General features: G+C 36.6%; 1 protein-coding gene across 2 annotated transcripts in view; it reads left to right on the forward strand.

The window, feature by feature from the left end:
• LOC127660265 (transcriptional enhancer factor TEF-1-like) overlaps positions 1-24,161 on the forward strand; it is a 99,549-nt gene extending 75,388 nt beyond the window's left edge. For both annotated transcript variants that reach the window (XM_052150398.1, XM_052150405.1), the window contains 8 exons: positions 3,976-4,110; positions 4,393-4,439; positions 8,007-8,068; positions 9,234-9,358; positions 12,714-12,887; positions 14,078-14,218; positions 16,381-16,533; positions 20,536-24,161. In XM_052150398.1, coding sequence (XP_052006358.1) covers positions 3,976-4,110; positions 4,393-4,439; positions 8,007-8,068; positions 9,234-9,358; positions 12,714-12,887; positions 14,078-14,218; positions 16,381-16,533; positions 20,536-20,649 — 951 coding nt within the window. In that variant the 3' untranslated portion in view covers positions 20,650-24,161. The remainder of the gene's footprint in view (positions 1-3,975; positions 4,111-4,392; positions 4,440-8,006; positions 8,069-9,233; positions 9,359-12,713; positions 12,888-14,077; positions 14,219-16,380; positions 16,534-20,535) is intronic.
• Positions 24,162-24,814: the final 653 nt, after the last annotated feature.

Below are 24,814 nucleotides of genomic sequence, written 5' to 3' on the forward strand. Positions count from 1 at the left end.
TTCTTGGTCAACTAGCTGTACTAGAAATAATATATAGGTCAACATTTTGTTGGTAAATAGTATTGCTTTGCTGGTCCAGGCTGGAATATGCTGGTTAGGGCAAGTTAAGGGCTTGCTAACTAGCTTAATCAGCAAGATGTTCATGGTCATCCAGCTTTATCAGAAAGTTAGCTTGTCCATGTTTTGTGGGTAAATATTATTGCTATGCTGGTCCAGCCTCATTTATGCAAATTAAGGCAGGTTTGGTGCTTCTTAACTAGCTTAACCAAGAAGACATTCTTGGTCAACCAGCTTTACTAGAAATAGTTAACTAGTTAAATAGTTAACTAGAAAGTTAAAGTTTTGTTGGTAAATAGTATTGTGCTGGTCCATGCTGGTTTATGCTGGTTAAGGGCTTCCTAACTAGCTTAACCAGTAAGAGTTTCTTAGTTTACCAGCTTTACCAGAAATACCATACAGATCAAATTTTTGGGCAAATATTATGGCTATGCTGGTCTAGGCTGGTTTATGCAGGTTAGTACTGTTTTGGTGCTTCCTAACAAGCTTAACCAACTAGACGTTCTTGGTCAAGAACGTCTAGTTGTTTAAGCTTGTTAGGAAGCACCAAAACAGTACTAACCTACATAAACCAACTAGACGTTCTTGGTCAGCCAGCTTTACCAGAAAGTCAGCTGGTTCAAATTTTGTTGGTAAACAGTATTGCTATGCTGATCCAGGCTAGTTTATGCTGGTTATGGCTGGTTTAGGGCTTCCTAACTAGCCTTACCAGCAAGAGTTTCTTGGTCAACCAGCTTAACTAAAAAAATACCATACTGGTCATAGTTTTGGTAAACAGTATCGCTATGCGGGTCCAGGCTGTTTTATGCAGGTTTGTGCTGTTTTTGTGCTTCCTAACTAGCATATTTATTTTTGTTGAATTGGGGTTCGTGACCATGTTGAAGTGCTCCGCTTAGCATCCGTATATCCCTCTGAAACTCATCTAATCAGGACATGAACATAACAAAGCCTAATCATGCAGTATCCTTAACACAGACAAGTCAAGTAGTTTTGCACTTCCCTACTATACTGGTCCAGCATTGTTTATGCATGTTATGGCTAAACCAGGAAGACGTTCTTGGTCAGGCAGCTTTACCAGAGAGTGAACTTGTCAAAGCAGTGTAAGTAAACTTTGTGGGTTTGCTGGTCCAGGCTGGTTTATGCTGGTTAGAGCTGGTTTAGGACTTCCTATCTAGCTTAACCAGCAAGAGTTGCTTGGTCAACCAGCTTTACTAAAATATTATACAATCAAAGTTTTGTGGGTAGACAGTATTGCTATGCTAGTCCAGGCTTTTTTATCCAGGTTAGGGCTAGTTTGGTGCTACCTACCTAGCTGAACCAGCAGACACTCTTGGCCAACAAGCTTTTCCAGAAAGTCAACTTGTCAAACTATCAAAGGTAAACTGAATGGCTGTGCTGGTCCAGGCTGGTTTATGTTAGTTAGTGCTTTTTTGGTCAACCTAGAATATCATACTGGTCAAAGTAAACAGTATGGCGATGCTGGTTTATGCTGGTTAGTGCTGGTCTAGCTTTTGGATAGCCATACTGTTCACAATCCAAGCCTGTGCTGGTGGTTGACCAGCACTGACTCTCTGGTGAAGCTGGTTGACCAAAAGTCTTGCTGGTTCAGCTTATTAAGAGGCCTGGTGATGACACCAATTCTCCTGAATCAAAACCTCAACATAATGCTTTATGCCAGTTTTTTGCAGGTATAGCTGTTGTGTGGAAATCTGTGAAATTGCCTCAATTTCTCAGCGCACTCTTAGAAAAATTGTAACATAAATATACTCTAAACTTTAAAATTTACAATGAAACCCTGTTTGTTTGTGTTTAGGTGACGAGCATGGTAAGTACAATTTCTTAATGCTCTTGACTGCATTGATGTGTCGCTGAACTAGCTGAGGAATGTCTTCCGCTTATGTTGTCGCTTTATAGCAGCTGCTAAACACCTGCTTGAGAACTGAGCCTCTCTGCCTGTCTCTAAGCCAGCTCTCTTTCTCTCTTGCTCTCTATCATATATATACGCACACTCTTGAATCGCTACTGCCAGCATGTTCATTCTCAACTTGTGCATCTGCCCACTGACTTTCAAAGTCTTTGTACTACAGTTGTTTTTTTCAAATGTTCAAAGGCAGGACCAACACACTCTCATGGTGAAATTGTAAGGATACGTACGACTTTTCTACATTTGGCTAATTCCTATGATATCGTGTGACTGCACTCGTTTGAATTCCAACGGCTTTTACTACAGCCAATGACGTCGCTGGACATCGTTTCCATCTAATACGCAACAATTACTTCTGTCACACTCAACAGCTTCCTAGCATGTCTACACACTACCGATTGGTTAAGTTTAGATAAGGGGTTTAGGCAAGGCGCATTATTAATAAGTATGTCCTTAGCGCCTCGTGTGCGAACTCACGCTTACTTCCGCATTAGACATCCTGGAATTTGCACGTGATGAAGTCGTACGAGTTTATGCGAACAACATTCGCGCAAGACCATACGAAATAGCCAACTTGTAAATTATTTACGAATTTTCGCGAGATCGGGTTGGCTGGACTTCCATACTGATCTGAACAATAGCCTGATACACACGTGCACACTATATAATCTGTCTGTGGAATGTTAGGCTTTGTTGCGTTTCGGCATACACATTTTAGCTCAGTTAATTAAATGACCAGTTTTAGAAATCCGTCTGTGCACAGACATTCTTTGAGTCTTTAAAAGTCTATTTTCAGATATCGCTTTTGGTCTCCTTGTACAAATAACAAGGAAGACATGTAAAGGAGAAACATCAGTGTCCTTCAGCCCCTTTTCTTCAGCACGTTCGTCTGTATGGTTTGCTCTGCTCAGTTTGCTGACGTTGATGGGAGCTTTTACAATGAGAACATTACAAACCACAGAAACAGAAAGTTAGTATTACTTAACCCTTGTTCCCAATGGATACAATGCACTTTATTAGAAAAAAATAACATCAATATCACTACTAGATGGATTCAGTTCTTTCAGTTCTTCACTCTATAATCAACATTATTATCTCCCATCCTCTGCGCTTCAGGCTTCGTTCTTTTCAGACTTTCAGTGTCTTTAATACTGTAGTACATATCTTTTAACTGCTTTTATGGCTTTGGAAAATGATTTAACACACCTTTTGTCCATGTACCTTTGTGTGTAAGGGTCTGGGCTGCTTTGTCTTTCCGTGTTCTATGTTCCGTGTTCTTTCTTGGGGTGAAACGGTTCAAATTCCTCATGGTTTGGTTTGTATAACAGTTTTGTGTTCCACTATATATTTTCTATGTTGCTATTAAGGATGGACTGATTAGGAAACGTGAGGCTGAGACCGATTTATAATGGTAACTGTTATTTTAACACTGCGAATGGCTCAACTCGCTTCACTACCTTTGTGATGATCACAAATAGTTAAGATCAGGTATGCCACTGAAACAGGAAATCTTTAAAACACCTTCAGAGCTTAAAGGGTTAACAAACCTTTTACATTATTTATGTGTGAAAAATTATGTTGCACATTTGTGGCATCATTTCCACCACAACAAACTGTTTTGCCCTTAAATAAGTTAGGGTACTTGTGAACCCAGTTAACAAAATTGTCAGTGAAGAGCAATTATTTTAATTTGGCGTCATTACCATTATTTTGCTGGGCTAAAAGTGCCCAAAGTTAAAGAAACTGACATAAACTGTCACTCGTTGTTTTCCTGATAATTTGCAATTATTACATTATTAATATTACAAATATTACATTTGTATTAAAAGAATGCATACTTCAAAAGTGCTGTCAGACTCATTAAACATGAGATTAAGAAGCACTTCATGCAGACATGCAAACTGAACCATGTTTTTTTCTATGGGAACTGTTTTACCCCTAGTTTACTGTATTTGTACCCTTCTGAGTCATTCTTTTTGTAAATGCTGTTGAAGGATCAAAGTGTGAAGGACAAAGCTCTCCAGAGCATGGCCTCCATGTCTTCAGCCCAGATCGTCTCCGCCACAGCCATCCACAACAAGCTGGGTCTTCCAGGCATCCCACGTCCTGCCTTCCCTGGAGCAGCAGGGGTAAGTCCGCCCTCTGGCACCCACCTATCAGTGCACTTAATTCAGCCACACGGCTGGCCACCGGGCTGCTCCAATCCCATTTCACACTCTCAGAGCTATACCCACATCACCTGCCCTCATCAGATAACACACTAATGCCACACTCAAGATAACTAGAATGCATGGCAAATACAGTAGTGTACCTCGTTTTTACTGGGCTGTAATATTGTGTATCAAGAGTGTACAGACAGTGTGTGAGTGTGGATAGACTGTTGTTGTCTATTTATTTATCTAATTCTCTAGTTTTGGCAGGGCATGATTTCTACGGGCCAGCCTGGATCCTCGCAAGAGTGAGTACTGATATTCCTCAGATTTATTTTTTCGACAGTAATCTGCAATTAATTCTGAACCACGTCAAAGCGCTTTATTAACAAACTTAGTCTACATTACACTTCCTTTAGCCATAAAGGGATTGTTCAACATACAAGAAAAGTTGTCATCATTTACTCACCATTGTTCTAAACCATTATTTCTTTCTTCTGTGGATCACAAAATGAGATGTTAGTTAGAATGTTAGAGACTGACAGCCTCAGTCACCATTCACTTTCATTGTATGGAAATAAGAGCAACATAAATATTCTTCAGAATTTCACCTCTTGCGTTCCATTGAAGAATGAGTTGTTTGGATTTGGAACGATTTGATGGGTGAATGATGAGAGAGTTTTTATTTTTGGGTGAGCCATACTTTCAGTTTAATTTAAATCAATTCAGTTTGAAAACCATAATTTCACCCTTTTGATTTGTGAAACCCTCAGGCTTCCTAAGAAAGATTTATATTTGAAAATGTCCTATTGACTTGATATTGATGTTTGCCATTTATCGTTGGCTGTTCAAAATCAAACCGATGGCAATGATGATTGAAATATTTGCATGCTTTTTTTTTAGGGATGCAACGATATGACAATTTTTGGCCAATACCGATTTTATCAAAACATTATTGGCCAATATCGATCCTGATTATTGGCCAATTTGCCACTTGCCTTATTTTGCCATCAGCTCACTGTTTTCCTCAGAAGTTACGTTTTAAAAATGTATAAAAAGAGGTACAAAAGCTTTTTATTGTTCTAAAAATAAACAATTTCCATTGAACATGGATTGGATCGGTTGAACACATGACAGGCCAACATTTTTAAAGAGAACCACAATGAAAGACAAATAGAAGATGTAAATAAAATATCAAGCGTGATGATTGATGTGAAAAAAAATATTATTTTGTAAATGTTTGCACTACAGTTTTTGTAGTTCAAAACAACAGAAATCACATTTGACATGTTTGTACTGTATATAAGAGAACATTACAAATTCATATTATGCATATATGGGGGCAATTCCATGGAAATGTCAATCACATTATGAAAAAAGTTATCAAAGGAAAAAAACACCTTTTATTAAGTTTATTGTGGATAATACATAATGCTATAAACACCAGTAGAGGGTGCCGCTTGCTTACACAATGCTGACTGAATCGCTGAATGCAGACTATTTTTAAGGTTTAGTAATCGAAAAGACCATATTGTGATTTCAACTCAGTCATGCATCCTTAATGGATACCATACCAATGTCAAAGTTTGCGGGTTTCAAAGCGTTTTGGATGGTTTTAACTCATCATGTATTGTATTAAAGTGCCGCTTTAACAACTGTCACATTTATAACAATGGTTTTTCCTCATTAATGTGTGGCTATCATTGTTTCTGGATAGTGCATTTGAATACACAAAGTTTTAACCATGTTTAATGATACATGTCATGCATTAAAACATAAAAAATTTAATTTTTAATAAACCATCGTTTTTTTTTATATCAGCGTTTTCATGCTTAAAAATCAATTTGCCGATGGTTTAATTTTGGTCATTAATTGGCAGTTGATACATCGGTGTATCCCTACTCTTGTTTCTTGCATCTGTAGCCGCTCATCCTGTCATCTTTGATGTCTGTGACTAGTCTTGCGAAATGAATCCCCCAGATTGTAGCCAACTTGCAGCACGTGCCCATCAGCGACGTTCTTCTAGTGTGCACTCTTAAATTTCAATAATTTAATTTCAAACTAAAGTATTGTTTAAACTTACTTGAAATAAATTTTAATCTAAAAACTAAAATTTAAATGACTTTTTATTTCAAATTAAACCTTAATCTAGTCGGCCAGTTGTCAAGTTTGCGCAATGTCCCGATTAGCAAGAGAAGAACAAAGAGTAACAGCCAATGTGGGGGGAAAAAACTAGACGAAAGTGAGGCATTGGTAAGCTAATAAAAAGGGGATCAAACTGCTGTCTAAGTCTCATCTAGATATTTCGGCAGCTTTTCTTTTCCGTTCTGTGCAAATCAGTGCAAAAATGACTGCCCTTTCTCCATATTGTTTGTTAGCATTTTGTCAAGAATCAACTCTCGTGTTGCCATGCGCATGAGTTTGTGTGAGAATTTCATAATCATAGCTACAGTCAAAGAGGAGAATGATCTGAACTCACTCAGGTGGCTATTGATTGTGGAGAGTGCGTACCAACTCAACAGAAAACAAGAAACTGCGAGTGTGCGCAGGGTGATGACCTTCTGTCTTGTAATGTGTGCTTGAACTTGCCTTGACCTTGGTGTCATATTATATGGTGATTCATGTACACATCCAACTAAAAACAAGACACGCACTGAGTGTCATGCCAACGGCAATGCGGCTCTGATGCAGCATTTAATTTACACAGAATCAAAACCTAAAACCTTCTCCTTCAGGAAAAGCACATCTACTTAAAGGAAGAGTTCTCTCAAAAATGAACATTCTCTCATCATTTACTCACCCTCATGCCATCCCAGATGTGTATGACTTTCTTTCCTTTGCAGAACACAAGAGAAGATTTTTAGAAGAATATTTCTTCTTATATACTTCTAATAGACCAGAACTTTTAAGCTCCAAAAATGGTAAATAGTCTGCACATATACAGCGCTTTTTTTTAACCTTAGCGGTATTCAAAGTGCTCACACACTCATTCACACACACACACACCAATGATGGCAGAGCTGCCATGCAAGGCGCTAGCCTGCCATTGGGAACAATTTGGGGTTCAGTGTCTTGCCCAAGGACACTTCGGCATCTGGAGTCGTGTGGGCCGGGAATCGAACCGCCAACCCTGCCATTAGTGGCCAACCCGCTCTACCACCTGAGCCACAGCTACCCCAAAAAGCGCATAAAGGCACCATAAAAGTAATCCAAAATAATCCATAAGACACCAGTGGTTAAATCCATATCTTCACAAGCTTTATGATAGGTGTGGGTGAGAAACAGGTCTTCTCCTGGCCCAGTAGGTGGCGATAATGCGAGAATGTATTATCGGCAAAAAGAAAAGGAAAGTGAAAGTGGAGATTGATAGTAAAAAAGGACTTAAATATCAGTCTGTTTCTCACCCACACTTATCATATTCGTTCTGAAGACATGGACTAAACCACTTGATTCTCATCTGGATTACTTTTATGTGCTCTTGGAGCTTTACATTTTTGGAGAACATTCACTTGCATTGTATGGACCTCAGAGAAATTATTCTAAAAATCTTAGTTTGTGTTCAGCTGAAGAAAGAAAGTCATACAAATCTGGGATAGCATGAGGGTGAGTAAATTATGAGAGAATTAAATATTCCTTTACTTAGCTGTTTTCATGCTTTATTGTTGTTATTTTCCTCTTGATGTTTGTCTTTCCCCAATCTGTCCAGCTCTCTCTATCTCTTAGAGGCAGAAATGGGTTGAATCCAAGTTTGAATACTTTGCACAGTTTTGTTTTTTCTTTGCCATATAACCCTCATAATCACTTCAGTATGTAGAGGAGCTAGACACTCAGACTGCTGGTTTCCCATTCTTAAATCTCCTTTCTCTTTGTTTTAGCATCAAACCATTTGCTCAACAAGCATACACTATCCAGCCAGCAGTCACAACTACAATTTCAAGTATGTATCACAATTGTATTTTATTTTCAAATAGTCCTTTCAATTTTGTTTATTTTTTGTTAGTGTTCTTTTACAGTATGTCTTTTATTTTTGTTTTAGTATTTCAATGCCACCAAGTTCATGCATTTACATAAAAAAAAATGTCATGCCGTTAAAATGTCTAGTGTTATCGCTATCTAATGCCATTTTCATGTTTGATAAAGGCAGGTTGTAATAGTTTCAAATTTGATAATATACTGAATTTATAAAAAAACAGAAATTAATTTGTGTTTAATTTTATACTTATTTTTGAGAGTTTGTAGTCACAAATGTTTTAGTTTAATTTCTGTTTTTCCATTTATGTAATTTTTTTATTTCAGTTAACAGAAATTATTTAATTTAGTTTTTATTTACAATAACTCTGATTCAGTCCAGATTCAACAGGCTCTTCGTGTGTGTGTGTGTGTGTGTGTGTGTGTGTGTGTGTTTATGTGATTTACGAGGACACTTTTTTAGGTTATAAACTGGTAATTACAAGGGTAATTATGCTATAAATGTGATTTACGAGGACATCTCTAGTGTCCCCATAATTTAAATCCCTTAAAAATCATACTAAACAATGTTTTATTGAAAATGTAAAAATGCTGAAAGTTTTCTTTGAGGGTTAGGTTTGGGGTAGGGTTAGGGGATACAATCTATCGTTTGTACAGTATAAAAGTCATTATGTCTATGGAAAGTCCTCATAATGATAGGTAGACCAACGTGTGTGTGTGTGTGTGTGTGACCTTGTTATCACAAAGTTCTTTTCCAGCATTCTTTTTCCACTGAGCCCGGTAAGTAACCGTTCCACTACCATTTCCACTTGAATAAGGTACGATACAAATTTCACAGCCGTACAGTGAACCATGCTGTTGGAATGACTTCAGTGACGTGACTACTCAAGATTGGTCTCTTGCCCAGTCAGTCCATTTTAATCCTGATTTCACAGAACCATTGTGGAAAAAGAAAACCGTAATCATGCCAATGAACCTTGTTCCGCAACAAGAACAGTTTGGCCCGATAGTGGAAAAGTTCGTAATGATTGACATGTGTGACCTACAATCTTTCTGCAAAAAACACGCATCGGAATTCTATGACGAGTGGATATAAATAAATCTTTAATATTTTATTTAATGTGTGTGTGTAGCTTATGAGCCTGCAGCACCACCAGCACACACATTTCCTGCCTGGCAGGGCCGATCTGTCGGCACATCGAAACTCAGACTGGTGGAGTTCTCCGCTTTTCTGGAACACCAGAGAGATCCAGATTCTGTGAGTAGATTTTGCTTGTCACTTTAGTGTCTATCAAGTGTCAGTAGTAGATTTTGTAACACAATTCAGTAATTCAGTTGAATAGAGAATAAAGAAAATGTGAGTGGTGCAAAAAGTTATAACTGTAATTGTAGAGTTCTGTGGGTGGTTGTCAGAGCGTTTCTATGTGGTTGCTTAGGTGTTCTGATTGTTTTTTAGAGCAATGGTATGCTGTTGCTATCGTGTTCTGCAGTAGGTGGTTGCTTGGCTTGTCTAAGTGGTTGTGTACTATCCAAAATCAAAAGAGGATATTCTGGTCTCATTATATTTATTATATTGTTTTGCCAATTTATTATAATTTTTTTTTTCATCCACCAAACAAAAATTGTGAGGCGAATTTAACACAGAAAAAAAAAACATATGAGCAATAATAATAGTAACGCTTGCCTTGGCAAGCACCTATAATTATGACATTGAATCTTGTTTTCTTTATGGAGGCAAAACACAGTCACTTCTTGGAAAGCCCCCTGGCTCTTAAACATTGAGAGGCATTTCACCAACTCCCTCTTTTTGAGTAATGCTGGATAATGTCTTGACATTCTAGTAGCTAAATAATTATTTTTCTGTTTTCTCAGAATGTCAACCCAGAGGCTAGGATTCACATATTTTTTATTTGCCTCAGACGGCAGCAATCCATCATTGTTTGTGTGTGCTTTCCAGAGAATTTTGTTTTGTTATCGATTAGGCATGACTGAAGTCATTTATCAGCCGTTTAGCTGAAATTATGAAATTGTTCTGTCTTTACAATTAAGTCTGGGGTTGCTACCTAAAGACCTATAATAGATGCTTGCTAAGAACACAAATGATACTTCACATGATACTCATGCAGCTTCTTGAGGAGAGCTGTGATATCCGATCAGACATAAGAATTTTGAGTAGTGGACGTAAAATGGGCAAAATAATATTTTGCACTTGCATTGAAGGAAGGACCCATAATATACAGTCATTAAAACAATTTTTTTTAACCACTCTGCAGATTTAATATTAGCAAAGACATCTACTCTGTGCATGACACGAGTCATTTTTTCAACAATTGTTTACAGACAGATTGTTTCACTTTTAATTGACTATATCACAATTCCAGTGGGTCAGAAGTTTTTATACACTAAGTTAAGTGTGCCTTTAAGCAGTTTGGAAAATACCAGAAAATTAAAGCCTTTAGACAATTAGCTTCTTATAGGTGGTGTACTGAATTGGAGGTGTACCTGTGGATGTATTTTAAGGCCTTTAAACTCCGTGCCTCTTTGCTTGACATCATGGGAGAATCAAAAGAAATCAGCCAAGACTTCAGAAAAAAATTGTAGACCTCCACAAATCTGGTTCATCCTTGGGAGCAATTTCCAAATGCCTGAAGGAACCACATTCATCTGTACAAACATTATTAGTACGTGAGTATAAACACCATGGGACCACACAGCCATCATATCGCTTAGTAACGAGATGCATTCTGTCTCTGAAAGATGAACGTAGTTTGGTGCAAAAAGACAAGAGCAAAGAACCTTGTGAAGGTACTGGAGGAAACAGATAGACAAGTATCTATATCCACAGTAAAATGAGTCCTATATCAACATAACCTGAAAGGCTGCTCGGCAAGAAAGCCACTGCTCCAAAACCGCCATAAAAGCCAGACTACAGTTTGCAAGTGCACATGGGGACAAAGATCTTCTAGTCTGATGAAACACAAATTGAACTGTTTGGCCATAATGACAATCTTTATGTTTGGAGAATAAAATGTGAGGCTTGCATGCCGAAGAACACCATCCCAACTGTGAAGCATGGGGGTGGCAGCATCATGTTGTAAGGGTGCTTTGCTGCTGGAGAGACTGGTGCTCTTCACAAAATAGATGGCATCATGAGGAAGGAAAATTATGTGGATATATTGAAGCAACATCTCAAGACATCAGCCAGGAAGTTAAATCTCGGTCGCAAATGGGTCATCCAAATTGATAATGACCACAAGCATTCCTCCAAAGTTGTGTCAAAATGGCTTAAGGACAACAAAGTCAAGGTATTGAAGTGGACATCACAAAGCCCTGACCTCAATCCGATAGAACATTTGAGGGCAGAACTGAAAAAGCATGTGCGAGCAAGGAGGCCTACAAACCTGACTCAGTTACACCAGTTCTGTCTGGAGAATGGGCCAAAATTCCAGGAACTTATTTTGAGAAGCTTGTTGAAGGCTACCCAAAATATTTCACCCAAGTTTAAATGCAATGCTACCAAATACTAACAAATTGCATGTAAACTTCTGACCCACTAGGAATGTGATGAAAGAAATTAAAAGTTAAATATATAATTCTCTACTCATATTCTGATATTTTACATTATTAAAATAAATTAGTGATCCTAACTGACCTAAGACAGGAAATGTGTTCTACAATTAAATGTCAGGAACTGTGAAAAAATGAGTTTAAATGTATTTGACTAAGGTGTATGTAAACTTCTGACTTCAAGAGACTTGAAGGTGGGCTCTTTTGACTTGTTTCAGTAAGTAACCACATATTAATGCCCTAGTAACCTCCCAGAATACCATAGCAACCACACTGAACCACCTTGGCAACCAGATACAACACCCTAGCATCATGGTGGCGAGTTTTACATGGACAAGTACCACTTACAAATATATTTTTTATTTCCACGATACTATGTGGGTATTGTCCTCAGAATATCACAATAAGCTTTCTCTGCTGTGTTTTTTTATTTTTATCTGAATGTATGCGCAAATAACTTGCCGTTATTTTGAGAAGATTTATAAAAAAAAAAATCCAGGAATATAAATATATGTTTTGTCTATAACACCGTGTGGATGTTGTTCTGAGAATATCACAATAGGCTTTCCCAGTAGTGTTTTACTATAATCAAAATGTGTGAAATATTAGAATTTATGCAACTTGCAGTTATTTTGAGAAGATTGTATACTTTTTTTTAAATATGTTAATAATTTGAATTATTATCACAATAATAATTCAAATGTGCGAAATTTACAAATTTGAGCAAGTGCAAAACTTTTTCAGTTACTTTGTGGGAACATCACATTAAGCGTTGCTTGCAGTGTTTATATCAATAACTAAAATGAGAAACAATATATACATTTGTGCTGAATAACTTTCAGTTATTTCTATATGATTAAAAAAAAAAAAAAGACAATATTCTGTGATACTGTGTGGGTTTTCTGAGAATATCACAATTAGCTTTCCCTGCAGGTTTTTACAAATATAATTACAATTTCAAAAGTATTAAAATGTGCGCAAACTTGTTATTTCGAGAAGATTATTTATTGCGTCTAATCTGTTTGAATTTTTCTCTCTCCCTGCAGTATAACAAGCATCTTTTCGTGCACATCGGTCAGACAAATTACTCATACAATGATGCCTTGCTGGAGTCGGTGGACATTCGTCAGATTTACGATAAATTCCCAGAGAAGAAAGGAGGATTAAAGGAACTGTTTGGCAAGGGTCCTCAGAATTCCTTCTTCCTTATTAAGTTCTGGGTAAGTAAATCTTTGCAGAAAATGTGCATTTGTTTAGCAATTTACAAAATGCAAGAGCCAATTATACGAAGAAAAAATTTGCCATCGTAACACAATTAGTTCAGGAAATATTTTGTAGTTTTATTGTGTGCTGTATAATATATGCCCAGTATTTGGTTTCAACAAATGAGAGTGAAATGATTAGAAACAACTGCTTATTTATCACAAATATGTATCCACGGTGTGATTACATCCATGAAAAATTATGCATTTCCCTAAAGACACTGGGCCACTTAAGTTTTAAAGACAGCTTTGTGCATCCAGACTGCCAGCTATATTTGGCATGGCATAGCTGGAGAGTCCACGATCAAAGCTTGCGCTTATTCAGTTTAATATTTCAAAACAATTGGATGACCTGGTTGCTTCCCTAATAGCTATTCAAACATTGCATGCATTTTGTGAAATGCTAACTAGCGGCAACCAACAAAGTAGGCCATGTTGCGGTCAGAGCGCGGCTGCTCAAATTCCGTTTGAAGTGACAGAGGGATCTGAATTTCAAATGAAACTCTGGATCTGCACAATAATGCCTCTCTTGAAAATGATGTGGAAATGTAACAAGCTGGTCTTAATGAAAAGAGAGTATGGCAGAAATTAATATTTGAGCTTGCTTTCTTCTCCTGTTTTTTAATACTAGTAATGAACAAGCGTACTGAAAGAGCTACGAGCAAGCTGTTCTTTCTGAGTTTTCAAGTTTTTTAATATGTTCTTGAACCCCAGACACTCTTTTCTGTTAAAGACTAATATGGAGAAATTGCTTTGATTTGTAGTTTAGTACATGGAAAATACAATCTTTAAGTTATGTTGTCATTTACTCACCATTGTTTCTAACCTGTAAGGCTTTCTTTGTTTTGTGGAACACCAATATATTGCAATATAATGTCCAGAGTGGTCTTTTTCATAATGAGTGCGAAGGGGCGTCCAAAATGACTTATAAGTAAAAAGTGGTCAATTTGACCCTTGCACTAAATTCCAAGTCTTCTGAAGCCATATGATAGCTTTTTTTGAGAAACAGACTGAAATGTAAGTCATTCATTGCAAATAAGTTGCACAGCTATGCTAACAATCTCCATTAGATGGCAGTTTTGTACCTAAACATAATGTGCACGTAAAGCCATCCATCACTTAAAACTGTGATGTCATTTGGTTCTTAGGCTGACTTAAACTGCAACATTCAAGATGAAACGGGGGCCTTCTACGGAGTGACCAGTCTGTACGAGAGTCCGGAGAACATGACCATCACCTGCTCCACAAAGGTTTGCTCATTCGGCAAACAGGTCGTGGAGAAAGTGGAGGTAAATTTCATCTGAATAGAGGCACAGCCAAAGGAAGCAACAGATGTTGTCCATGAAATTACAAAATCTCATCTGGCACTTAATGGAGTTTTCGTTTGTTTCTTTTAATTCTCAACTTTGTCTCAGATCTTTCCCCTCAAATTGCTTAGTTGTTATTAACAGATTTAAATGAGAGAAAATTGTTGAAATACAGTAAGAGTACAGAGCTGATAGTATAGAGCTGATAGTATAGGCATGAGGATGAGAAAATGATGAGAGAATTTTCATATTTGGGTGAACAAGCATGAATAAAAATTAAATAGGATGTTCTTTGGTGTGCCAACCCTTCTACATAATGTGGATTTTATTATTTCTGGATTGTGCATTCAAATTCACAGAGGTTACATTTTGTGGTAATCAGTATAATGCCAAAACTTACAGGTGAAACTCGAAAAATTAGAATATCTTGCAAAAGTTCATTCATTTCAGTAATTCAACTTAAAAGGTGAAACTAATATATTATATAGACTCATTACAAGCAAAGTAAGATATTTCAAGCCTTTATTTGATATAATTTTGATGATTATGGCTTACAGCTTATGAAAACCCCAAATTCAGAATCTCAGAAAATTAGAATATTACATGAAATCAATAAAAAAAAGGATTTTAAATACAGAAATGTCGGCCCTCTGAAAAGTATAATCATGCATATGTACTCAGTACTTGGTTTGGGCCCCTTTTGCATTAATTACTGCCTCAATGCAGCGTGGCATGGATGCTATCAGCCTGTGGCACTGCTGAGGTGTTATGGAAGACCAAGATGCTTCAATAGCGGCCTTCAGCTCTTCTGCATTGTTTGGTCTCATGTCTCTCATCTTTCTCTTGGCAATGCCCCATAGATTCTCTATGGGGTTTAGGTCAGGCGAGTTTGCTGGTCAATCAAGCACAGTAATACCATGGTCATTGAACCAGGTTTTGGTACTTTTGGCAGTGTGGGCAGGTGCCAAGTCCTGCTGGAAAATGAAGTCAGCATCTGCATAAAGCTTGTCTGCTGAAGGAAGCATGAAGTGCTCTAAAATGTCCCGGTAGACGGCTGCGTTGACTCTGGACTTAATAAAGCACAGTGGACCAACACCAGCCGATGACATGGCTCCCCAAACCAACACAGACTGTGGAAACTTCACACTGGACTTCAAGCATCTTGGATTGTGTGCCTCTCCATTCTTCCTCCAGACTCTGGGACCTTGGTTTCCAAATGAGATGCAAAATTTGCTCTCATCAGAACTTTGGACCACTGAGCAACAGACCAGTTCTTTTTTTCTTTAGCCCAGGTAAGACGCTTCTGACGTTGTTTGTTGTTCAGGAGCGGCTTGACAAGAGGAATACGACATTTGAAGCCCATGTCCAGGACCCGTCTGTGTGTGGTGGCTCTTGATGCAGTAACTCCAGCCTCAGTCCACTCCTTGTGAAGCTCCCCCACACATTTGAATGGCCTTTTCCTGACAATCCTCTCCAGGCTACGGTCATCCCTGCTGCTTGTGCACCTTTTTCTTCCACACTTTTCCCTTCCACTTAACTTTCTATTAATGTGCTTTGATACAGCACTTTGAGAACATCCAACTTCTTTTGCAATTACCTTTTGAGGCTTTCCCTCCTTGTGGAGGGTGTCAATGATGGTTTTCTGCACAACTGTCAGGTCAGCAGTCTTCCCCATGATTGTGAATTCAACTGGACCAGACTGAGAGACCATTTAAAGGCTCAGGAACCCTTTGCAGGTGTTTTGGATTAATTAGCTGATTAGAGTGTGACACTTTGAGCCTACAATACTGAACCTTTTCATATATTCTAATTTTCTGAGATTCTGAATTTGGGGTTTTCATAAGCTGTAAGCCATAATCATCAAAATGATATCAAATAAAGGCTTGAAATATCTTACTTTGCTTGTAATGAGTCTATATAATATATTAGTTTCACCTTTTAAGTTGAATTACTGAAATTAATGAACTTTTGCACGATATTCTAATTTTTCGAGTTTCACCTGTATATTGAACCCAAATATTCATTTAATGTGTAGTTATATGGTACTTGAAAAGAATGCTAAGGAACCGTGATGGTACTTGTTAAAAAATCATGGTAGTTTTTGTTAGTGCATTCTGTCATCTCTCTTTCATCTGTCCTTTTAGACAGAGTATGCTCGCTTCGAGAACGGACGCTTTGTCTACAGGATAAGCCGATCTCCCATGTGCGAGTACATGATAAACTTCATCCACAAACTCAAACACCTGCCTGAGAAATACATGATGAATAGTGTCCTGGAGAACTTTACCATCTTGTTGGTGAGTCTGCTTATCTATCACTCATGTTTAAACCAAGTTCCTCTGAGCCAATCAGTGAGAGCGGCCAGTGCAAGGTGGAGCCTGTGGCCTCTGAGCTGCATTTTTTGCATTCCTGTAGTGCTGTGCACAGCCTGATAATCTCTTGTGTTCTCCTGCTCATTTCCTTTCTCTTCCTTTCCAAATTCCTCACTTCCTGGTGCTTCACTGTTAAACCTGTAGCAGTGCAGCAGCAAGCCTGCTCTTCTGGGTTTTGACTGTCATCTGTGAGCACATTGCCTTTATTGGTGAATTGCTAGGACCAATAAAGGGATAGTTCACCCAAAAATTGTAATTATGTCTTATACTCACCCATATTTCCAAGTCTGCATTATTGTCTTTCTTCTGTGGAATACATAAGTAAATGTTTGGCAGAATATTATGGGCCGACATGTCACCATTAAATTTGGGGGCTAAAATATGCAGTGAAAGTGATGAATTGTGCCTAAGGCTGACATTCTGCCTTACATCTCCTTATGGAGATGTGTTTTATGTAAAAAAAGAAAGTCATGCAGGTTTGAAACTAGATTATGGTAAATCGTGAAAACAAAAATGATAATTTGGATAAACAATTCCGTTGGGGTTTTTTTTCATTTTGTCATTATTTTCATATTTATACACATTGTTATCACAAATTACCATTACCATATTTTAACTTTTGAGTTTGTTTATTAAACTTTAAATGTATTATTCTTCCTGGTGATTCTCATTAGATACAAGGATTTTTTTTTGTAAAATGAATATTTATTTATTTAATGATAATAACAAAATAGTAATTTATTTACATTATTTTCCATTGTCATTCACATTTTTTGTAATTTAACATTTAATAGTAATAATAATAATAATAATAATATTAATTGTTTATTTTGTTGTTGTTATGATTATCATTATATTATAGTTAATGATAATGAAGAAAAAAATAACAATATATCATTAATATAATATATTTATTTACATTACAGCAATGTAAATGAAAATTATTTTTGTATTACATTTTTGAGAGTAGGGTGAGGAGGGACGTACATAATGGGATAGTTCACCCCAATATTTTGTCATTATTTTCTAGTGCCGATATATCGGTCGGACGATATTAGCCTGTCACCAACATATCGATATCGCCGTATATGTTTACTGATATGCGCAGATATGAAAACTTTTTTCAGAAAATATAATGAAGAAAACAGTGCTTTAGAATTGGTGTCATAACGTAGTTTGTCCAGCAGAGCGCTCTCCAACTCCATTGTTTACAGAGCTGAGCTGACGGTGGCTCTGCACACAGGGCGGAGTTAAGCGGTGTCTTCTCTGTAACTTGCTAACTAGTTTGTAGGGATGGGCAATACCACTTATTTTCTTTTCGACCCGATACCAAGTACTTTTAGGCCAGTGTCACCGATACCAATAGTGATACCTCTAATAAATGTAATTTATTCAATTAGCACACTGAAACGGCAATGTAATATTGTGAGCAGACTTATAAAGCAATGGCTTACATGTGATTGGCTAGGTGTTACCCAGCTAAAGGTACGATGATGTACAGCTGCTAGTCTTCCCACTAGAACTACACTGAGCTTACATTTTCAGTGCCATGCAACAATTCGCTCATATAATTATTATTTTCCACTTCAAAGCTTATGTGATGCATTGATATTCATGTAATGTAAATAATATCACTAGTATCGAGCTTCAGGATCGATATTCTTGATAGCACATCAGTATTGGAAGTATCGATACTTTAGTATCGATCCACCCTTCCAAATTAGTTTGTGAAATACATACTGGAAAGTTAATAAACAATGACCCCATAATTTTCCCTTTACAATATAACTAATATAACGTTAATCCTGTCCCTGAAAACCATGTCACTCATGTGGTTAGCCAGCTATAGATTGTCAGTGCAGTAAGTAATGTAGTGGATTGAAAGGTAAACATCAGAGCATCTTTGTTCAGCTCAGCAGACAACGATGGAGTGGTGGATTGTGTCTGTTGAGTGTTGTTTTCATGTTACCTAGTTGGTGAGACGCAATGCTGGAAAGTAAATAAAGTCCATCTTTTACTCTCAGTGACAACAAGCTCATAGCTAACTAGCTAATCATATAGATACATACATACCTTGTCAGCGTGTAAACACGTATTCTCCAAACTGTTTGTTCAGGATTCACAGTTTGGTACCCCCTTCAACCGAACAATTCCAGTCGTTGCATTTACAAAATGTCATATTTAAAAGTTTGGTTTTCCACCCTTGAAAGTTTCCCCTGAACTAGTATAGCAGAATATGGTGGAACACCGCTGCTGCTGTTTATCTCTTGTCTCGGCAGGTGTAAATGCTTCTTGTTTTGCAACCAAAAATTGACTGGAAGTATTAAAATAGTCAGCATTTGACTGATACTCAACAGTACTACTGATGTTTATTTAGCTATTTATTTTTATTTATTCTTTATTTTAATAGTCAGCATTAGATTGATACTAAACATACAGTACTGGTGTTTTTTAAGCTATTTGTTGTATTTTTATTTATTCTTTATTTTCTCAGTGTTCATTTCTAGAATTTGTTGAACTGTATTATAATAATAATAATAATGTCAAATATTCTTTGATAAAGAATATTTGTTTAAGGAAGCAGCCTTCTGAGTACCTTCGCATAGTCATATAGAAAAGGTCTGTTTTTATTCCAGAAATGAGCTATATCAGCCACCATATCGGTAATCGGTTAATTTCCCCCATTTAAAATCGGTATCATTATCGGTCTCAAAAATCCTATATCAGTCGGTTTCTATCATTATTCACCCTCATGTTGCTCCAAAGACTTACAGCACTTTCTTCTGTGGAACACAAAAGAAAATGTGTAGCAGAAGCTCAGTTGCCAAATCATTTCATTGTATGAAGAAAAGAGATGCAATGAAAGTGATGAAATGTCTGAGGCTGACATTCTACCTAACATCTCCTTAAGTGTTCTATGAAAGTCATGCAGGTTTCAAATGAGATTATGGTAAATCATGACAAAATGTACATTTTTGGGTGAGCTATTCCTTTAAGATTTTTTTTCATTGTGGATTTATTTTCATATTAACGCAACTTACAGCAAATTCTTATTACCATATTTAACTTTTGAGTTTGTTAGTAATTCTCATTATTTTTCATGGTGATTTTTATGAGTTACAATGTTTTATATTTATTAAAATAAAAAAAATAAAAAAATATATTATTACTACTAATAATAATAATAATAAACACAAAATCATAATTTATTTACATTATTTTCCATGGTCATTTTCATACATTTATTTCATTAATATTTAATAATAATAATAATTAATATTATTTATAATTATTGTTATTATTATATTATAAATAATAATAATGAAGAAAACAGTAACTATATAATAATAATAATTTCATGTATTTATTTGTGGATTTATTTGCAGTATATTTATGATATAATATTTTTTGCTTTACGTTTGAGAATAGGGTGGGAGGGGGAAGTACTTACAGAGATTGTTCACCCAAAAATGACAATTCTGTCATTATTTACTTACCCTCATGTTGTTCCAAAGACTTACAGTTCTTTCTCCTGTGGAACACAAAAGAAAATGTTTGGCAGAATAATCGGTCACCATTCACTTTCATTGCATTTAAAAAATATTGTCAAACTTTTTCAAAATGTCTCTTTTTGCGTTCCACGGAGGAGGAAAACTCTTACGGATTTTGGAGCTTGACTGACAAAAGAGTTTTCCTTTTTTGGGTGAAGTATTCCTTTAACTGGCAAGAAAATGATGTCACAGTGCATAAAATCTTTATGGTCCTATAAACAATACAACTTTTTCATTTGCTTTTATCTTTTGAGTTTGGGGTGAAAATGTTGTTGGCTGGTTTAGTGGTATTCACACAAACAGGCCCTAGTGTAGACGGTACTTTTACCTTATTTGTGGTACTTTTACAGTTATGCCATTTCTCTCTCTGTTTCAGGTGGTCACGAACAGAGACACACAGGAGACCCTGCTGTGCATGGCCTGTGTGTTCGAGGTGTCAAACAGTGAACACGGAGCCCAGCATCACATCTACAGACTTGTGAAGGAATGAAGCCGTTCTTTCACAAAGACTCTCAACCTCAGTACAGTGGCAGTGCCTCTCGCTTAACACTTACTCAAGATGATTTTCCCACACATTTGGGTGACGCATATAATTATATATTTTTTTCTTTATTAATATGTGTTTGACGTATAACTGCACCTGTGAATTGCGGTACAGTTGTATTATGCTTTAATACGAGAAAGAATGTCAACGTTCATTTCATAGGCTGTACATATAAAATGACAGTATCATTCGAATTTAAGCATGGGTTGATTTAGATTGAATCTAAAAAAAACAACCTCACTTTGATTTTTATCCTGTAAGTTCACGAAAAGATAACATATTAGTCTCCTGTCCGTGTTTTATGTCATTTGTATGAACGTGTATGGGTGTAGCCATAAATGTGTGATTTAGGTGTACAAATGTGTATATACATTCTCACATACTTGTAGGTTTTCCCAAAGAAAAGGTATTTGAGAAATGTCATTCTTTATTTCTATTTTATTTGAATGAACGCTACTGTAGATGAAAAAAGAAAACATTATTGTGGCTGTCGGAAAACAGCAGTTCCTGCATTCAGAACATCCAGAAAATTCAGGGAATTCAGTAGTCCAGCCATTGAAAAGAATTGTTTTGTGCACGTTCCTTTATTCCTTTTCGTTGGCATCCGGAGCAATTACTGCACTGTGATAACAGAAGTTTATAGCAACCTGTGTCTATTTTCACTTATGTCATCGCCTGCAATAAGAAAACGCAGAAAATTAACCCCCTTACTGTTTCCTCTACAGTTAAATGTCTCCTGCCAACATGCTTGTGTAAAAAGTAAAACAAGAAGCATTGCATTAACTAACAGGGGATGATAGATTATCTATCGACTTAACCCGAGCACTTGGATCCACTTGTTGGACTTGCCTTAGAGCGTAAACTCCCACAGATTTCCCCTCTGAATTGGGACACAATTGTTCCACAGATGAAGCCCATCCCTGAACATGCTCTCCATCTTTAATACAGATTTAGTTATGGAATCAATCCTGCTGCCTTTGTCATACCCACACAGCCCATGTCTCAGTGGCCTAATCGTTTTGTACGACTGCAAAGCCTTAATAATAGTTGTGTGAACTCCAAAAGATGCCACTAAAGCTGTGACCTCTTTCCTAAGCTGGAAGACTTCATTATCGTCACATGTTTTAGGAAGTGTACAGTACAAAACTGCCAAAGTGTAACAATATACAGCACAGTGCCTTAGTGTATGAAGTTAACACAGAAGAGCATCATTATTTAAATTCTATAGTATGTGTCATCATAATTAAAGAGCACTGGCCAGTGTGCACATTTGGTCGACCTTTAACCGTTTCTTACTGAAGTCTCAGTGATGTAAAACGTATGACATGCATAGCTATCCGATCTTGCCTTTTTTATCCGTAAAAAGACCAAAAAGTGTAAGGAGATGCATTTATCTCCTCTTTGTTTCCTGCACTGTAGCATGAAAGTGCCTTTGGTTCAGACTTTTCCAGCTTAGAAAAGACTTAAAGGAATAGATCACACAAAAATGAAATCTCATCATTTACTCACTCTCGTGCCGTCTTCACTCGCATGACTTTCTTTCCTCTGTGGAACAAAAATGAAGCTTTTTTAAATGATGCATCCCATGATGTGTTTATGTCGCTACTCTGGAAGTCATTGGGGTCCAGCATTTTGAAGCTCCAAAAAGGACATTAAGGCAGCATAAACATAATATATACGACTCGAGTGGTTAAATCCATGTCTTCTGAAGTCATACGATTGCTTTGTGTCAGAAATGGACCAAAATGTGAGTCCTTATTCACTATAAATCTTAAATGCGCTATGGATACTGCGGATGTCAAGATTAATAGTGAATAATATGGACTTTGGTCTGTTTCTCACCCAAAGCGACCGTATTGCTTCAGAAGACATGGATTAAACCACTTGAGTCTTTTATGCTGTCTTTGTGTCCTTTTTGGAGCTTGTAAGGTTTTGACCCTATTGACTTTGACTTTTTTAGGACAAAAACTCATTGTACATCCTTCAAAATGTCTTGGTGTTTTGCAGAAGAAAGTCAGTCATACCAATTTTAAACGTCATGGGGGTGAGTAAATGATGAGAGGATTGTCATTTTTGGGTGAACTATCCCTTTAATATTATTTTGCATTATTAAGATTATCAAAAATACCAAATAAGTGGATGTCGGTAAAATATTCACCACATTGCCTTCATAAAATTTTATAGAAAAATCAACATGGGCTAGTGAGTGGATATGTACGGAGATAAATTTATATAGTATCTATTAAAGAGAAAAATATCTATCAGCATTTGATTTGGTGGATGTGGCAAACTGTACATTTATTTGAAGAAAGTTGAGTTCCTTTCTGTGACAGACTTATTTGACATAGAGCTTTAGCTACTTTTATAGTGCATAATCAAATTGTAAATGTGAAAAACCTCATGGCGTAATTTTTTTTATTGGTTTTAAGCCATTATAATGTCATTTTTTCTTTATTGAATTTAGTAAACACTATAAGTGACGTCAAGGTGTGTTACACATCAAACCTTAGCAAATAGTCACCCACAAGGTCACTTGTAAAATCCTTTATGGATAAAGCTGGCTTCACTAGACCATACACTACATTTATTGTTTTTGTAAGTGGATGATTTCAAAGGAAGCATCAGAGTAAAAGACTAAGTTAGATTTACGGCTCTGTATTTTGTACCGCTTTAAGTAAACTGTGGAGTTCAGTATGCTTGATATCAAAAAGGCAAACAATGTCAATCGTTTTGTGTTTGTCTTCCCTTCGCCCTTTGTTCATGTTTCATATAGAGATCTTCCTGTATTGTTCTACATGTATGCGATGGTTTTGTGATGATGTTTTGGGTGGTGATACTGTTACTGCTGCTCTGCTGGTGCATTCGCTATGTCAGTTCCTCCTTTAACAGTCTGTAGGGATCTGAGAACTTGTGTCTTTAATATGATGAATGTCAAACGGACATTATTTTGCTTGTAATGGAAACTACGCAAGGATTTTAATGGAATCTGGACTACAGTATGTCAGCAGTTTAGCTTACGTTTTTTGATCGTTTGTATTTTGTCTATGTGTAGGTACTGGTACCTCCTATGTTCATTACCATTTAAAGATGTTGGCTTTAAAGTGAACTTTTCTCCAGTTCAAGATCGTGTCATAAGAAGATATTGGGTTTGTGTGCAGAGATTTTTTTTTTTTTTTTTTTTTTTTGTAAAAAGGTGCTTTGTATAAAATTATAAATTCTGGCTTTTCTTGGTACAAAGGTGTGATATCTTTTAATATCCCCCTGATGATGGGGAAAAAAGACAACATTGGAGCAAGGCTGAGAGAGAAGAAAAAAAATCTACTATGTGTGTGTTCTTTATTGCATATGGTCTTGTCTTTGCTCCGTAACATTTTGATGCCTTCTTGATAAAGTGGTAGATATTTTGTAGCTTTCTAGACACTTTGTATGTATACAATATTGAATAAAATAAAGAATTAAAATGCTCCTTGTCTTTTCCATGTTTCGTTCAATTAAAGGTCTTTTCTCGTGTTCTGTTTGGGGTCTGAAATAGCTTGAAACACATGCATAACATTAAAACATCATGTTAGTAGTACTTCATTTTCCTTGAGAACTGATCAAAAACAAAATTCCAACTTGATTACATGCTTCAAACGTCCTCAATAAATAATCTGAGACCCCAGATATAAAACATGAACAAATGACAATACATTTTTGACATGGTACAAATTCTCTCATTGGTGGACTGTGCACAGTATAGCATTGCTTAAATGCCCATTATTATTTTGATTTTTGTCTTTTTCTATAATGTGTCTTTGCTGGGTTCAAAGTGACCCCAAACAGAACCATTACTATATTGGATAACACGTGTTTTTGAAAAGTTTAAGTCTGTTTTCTGATACAACAGAAAGATTAATAATGCAATAATATGTACCTACTGTACTTAAAGTCATAGGAACAATTATTATTAATTTACTCCAAAAAGCACATAAAGGCAGCATAAAAGTAATCCATATGACTCTAGTGGTTTAATCCATGTCTTTTGAAGTGATATAATCAATTTGGGGTGAGAACAGACCAAAATATAACTCATTTTCACTGTACAACTTGCCATTGCAGTTTCTATGCAAAA

Source organism: Xyrauchen texanus, chromosome 2 (genome assembly GCF_025860055.1).
Source record: "Xyrauchen texanus isolate HMW12.3.18 chromosome 2, RBS_HiC_50CHRs, whole genome shotgun sequence".
Lineage (NCBI taxonomy): Eukaryota > Metazoa > Chordata > Actinopteri > Cypriniformes > Catostomidae > Xyrauchen > Xyrauchen texanus.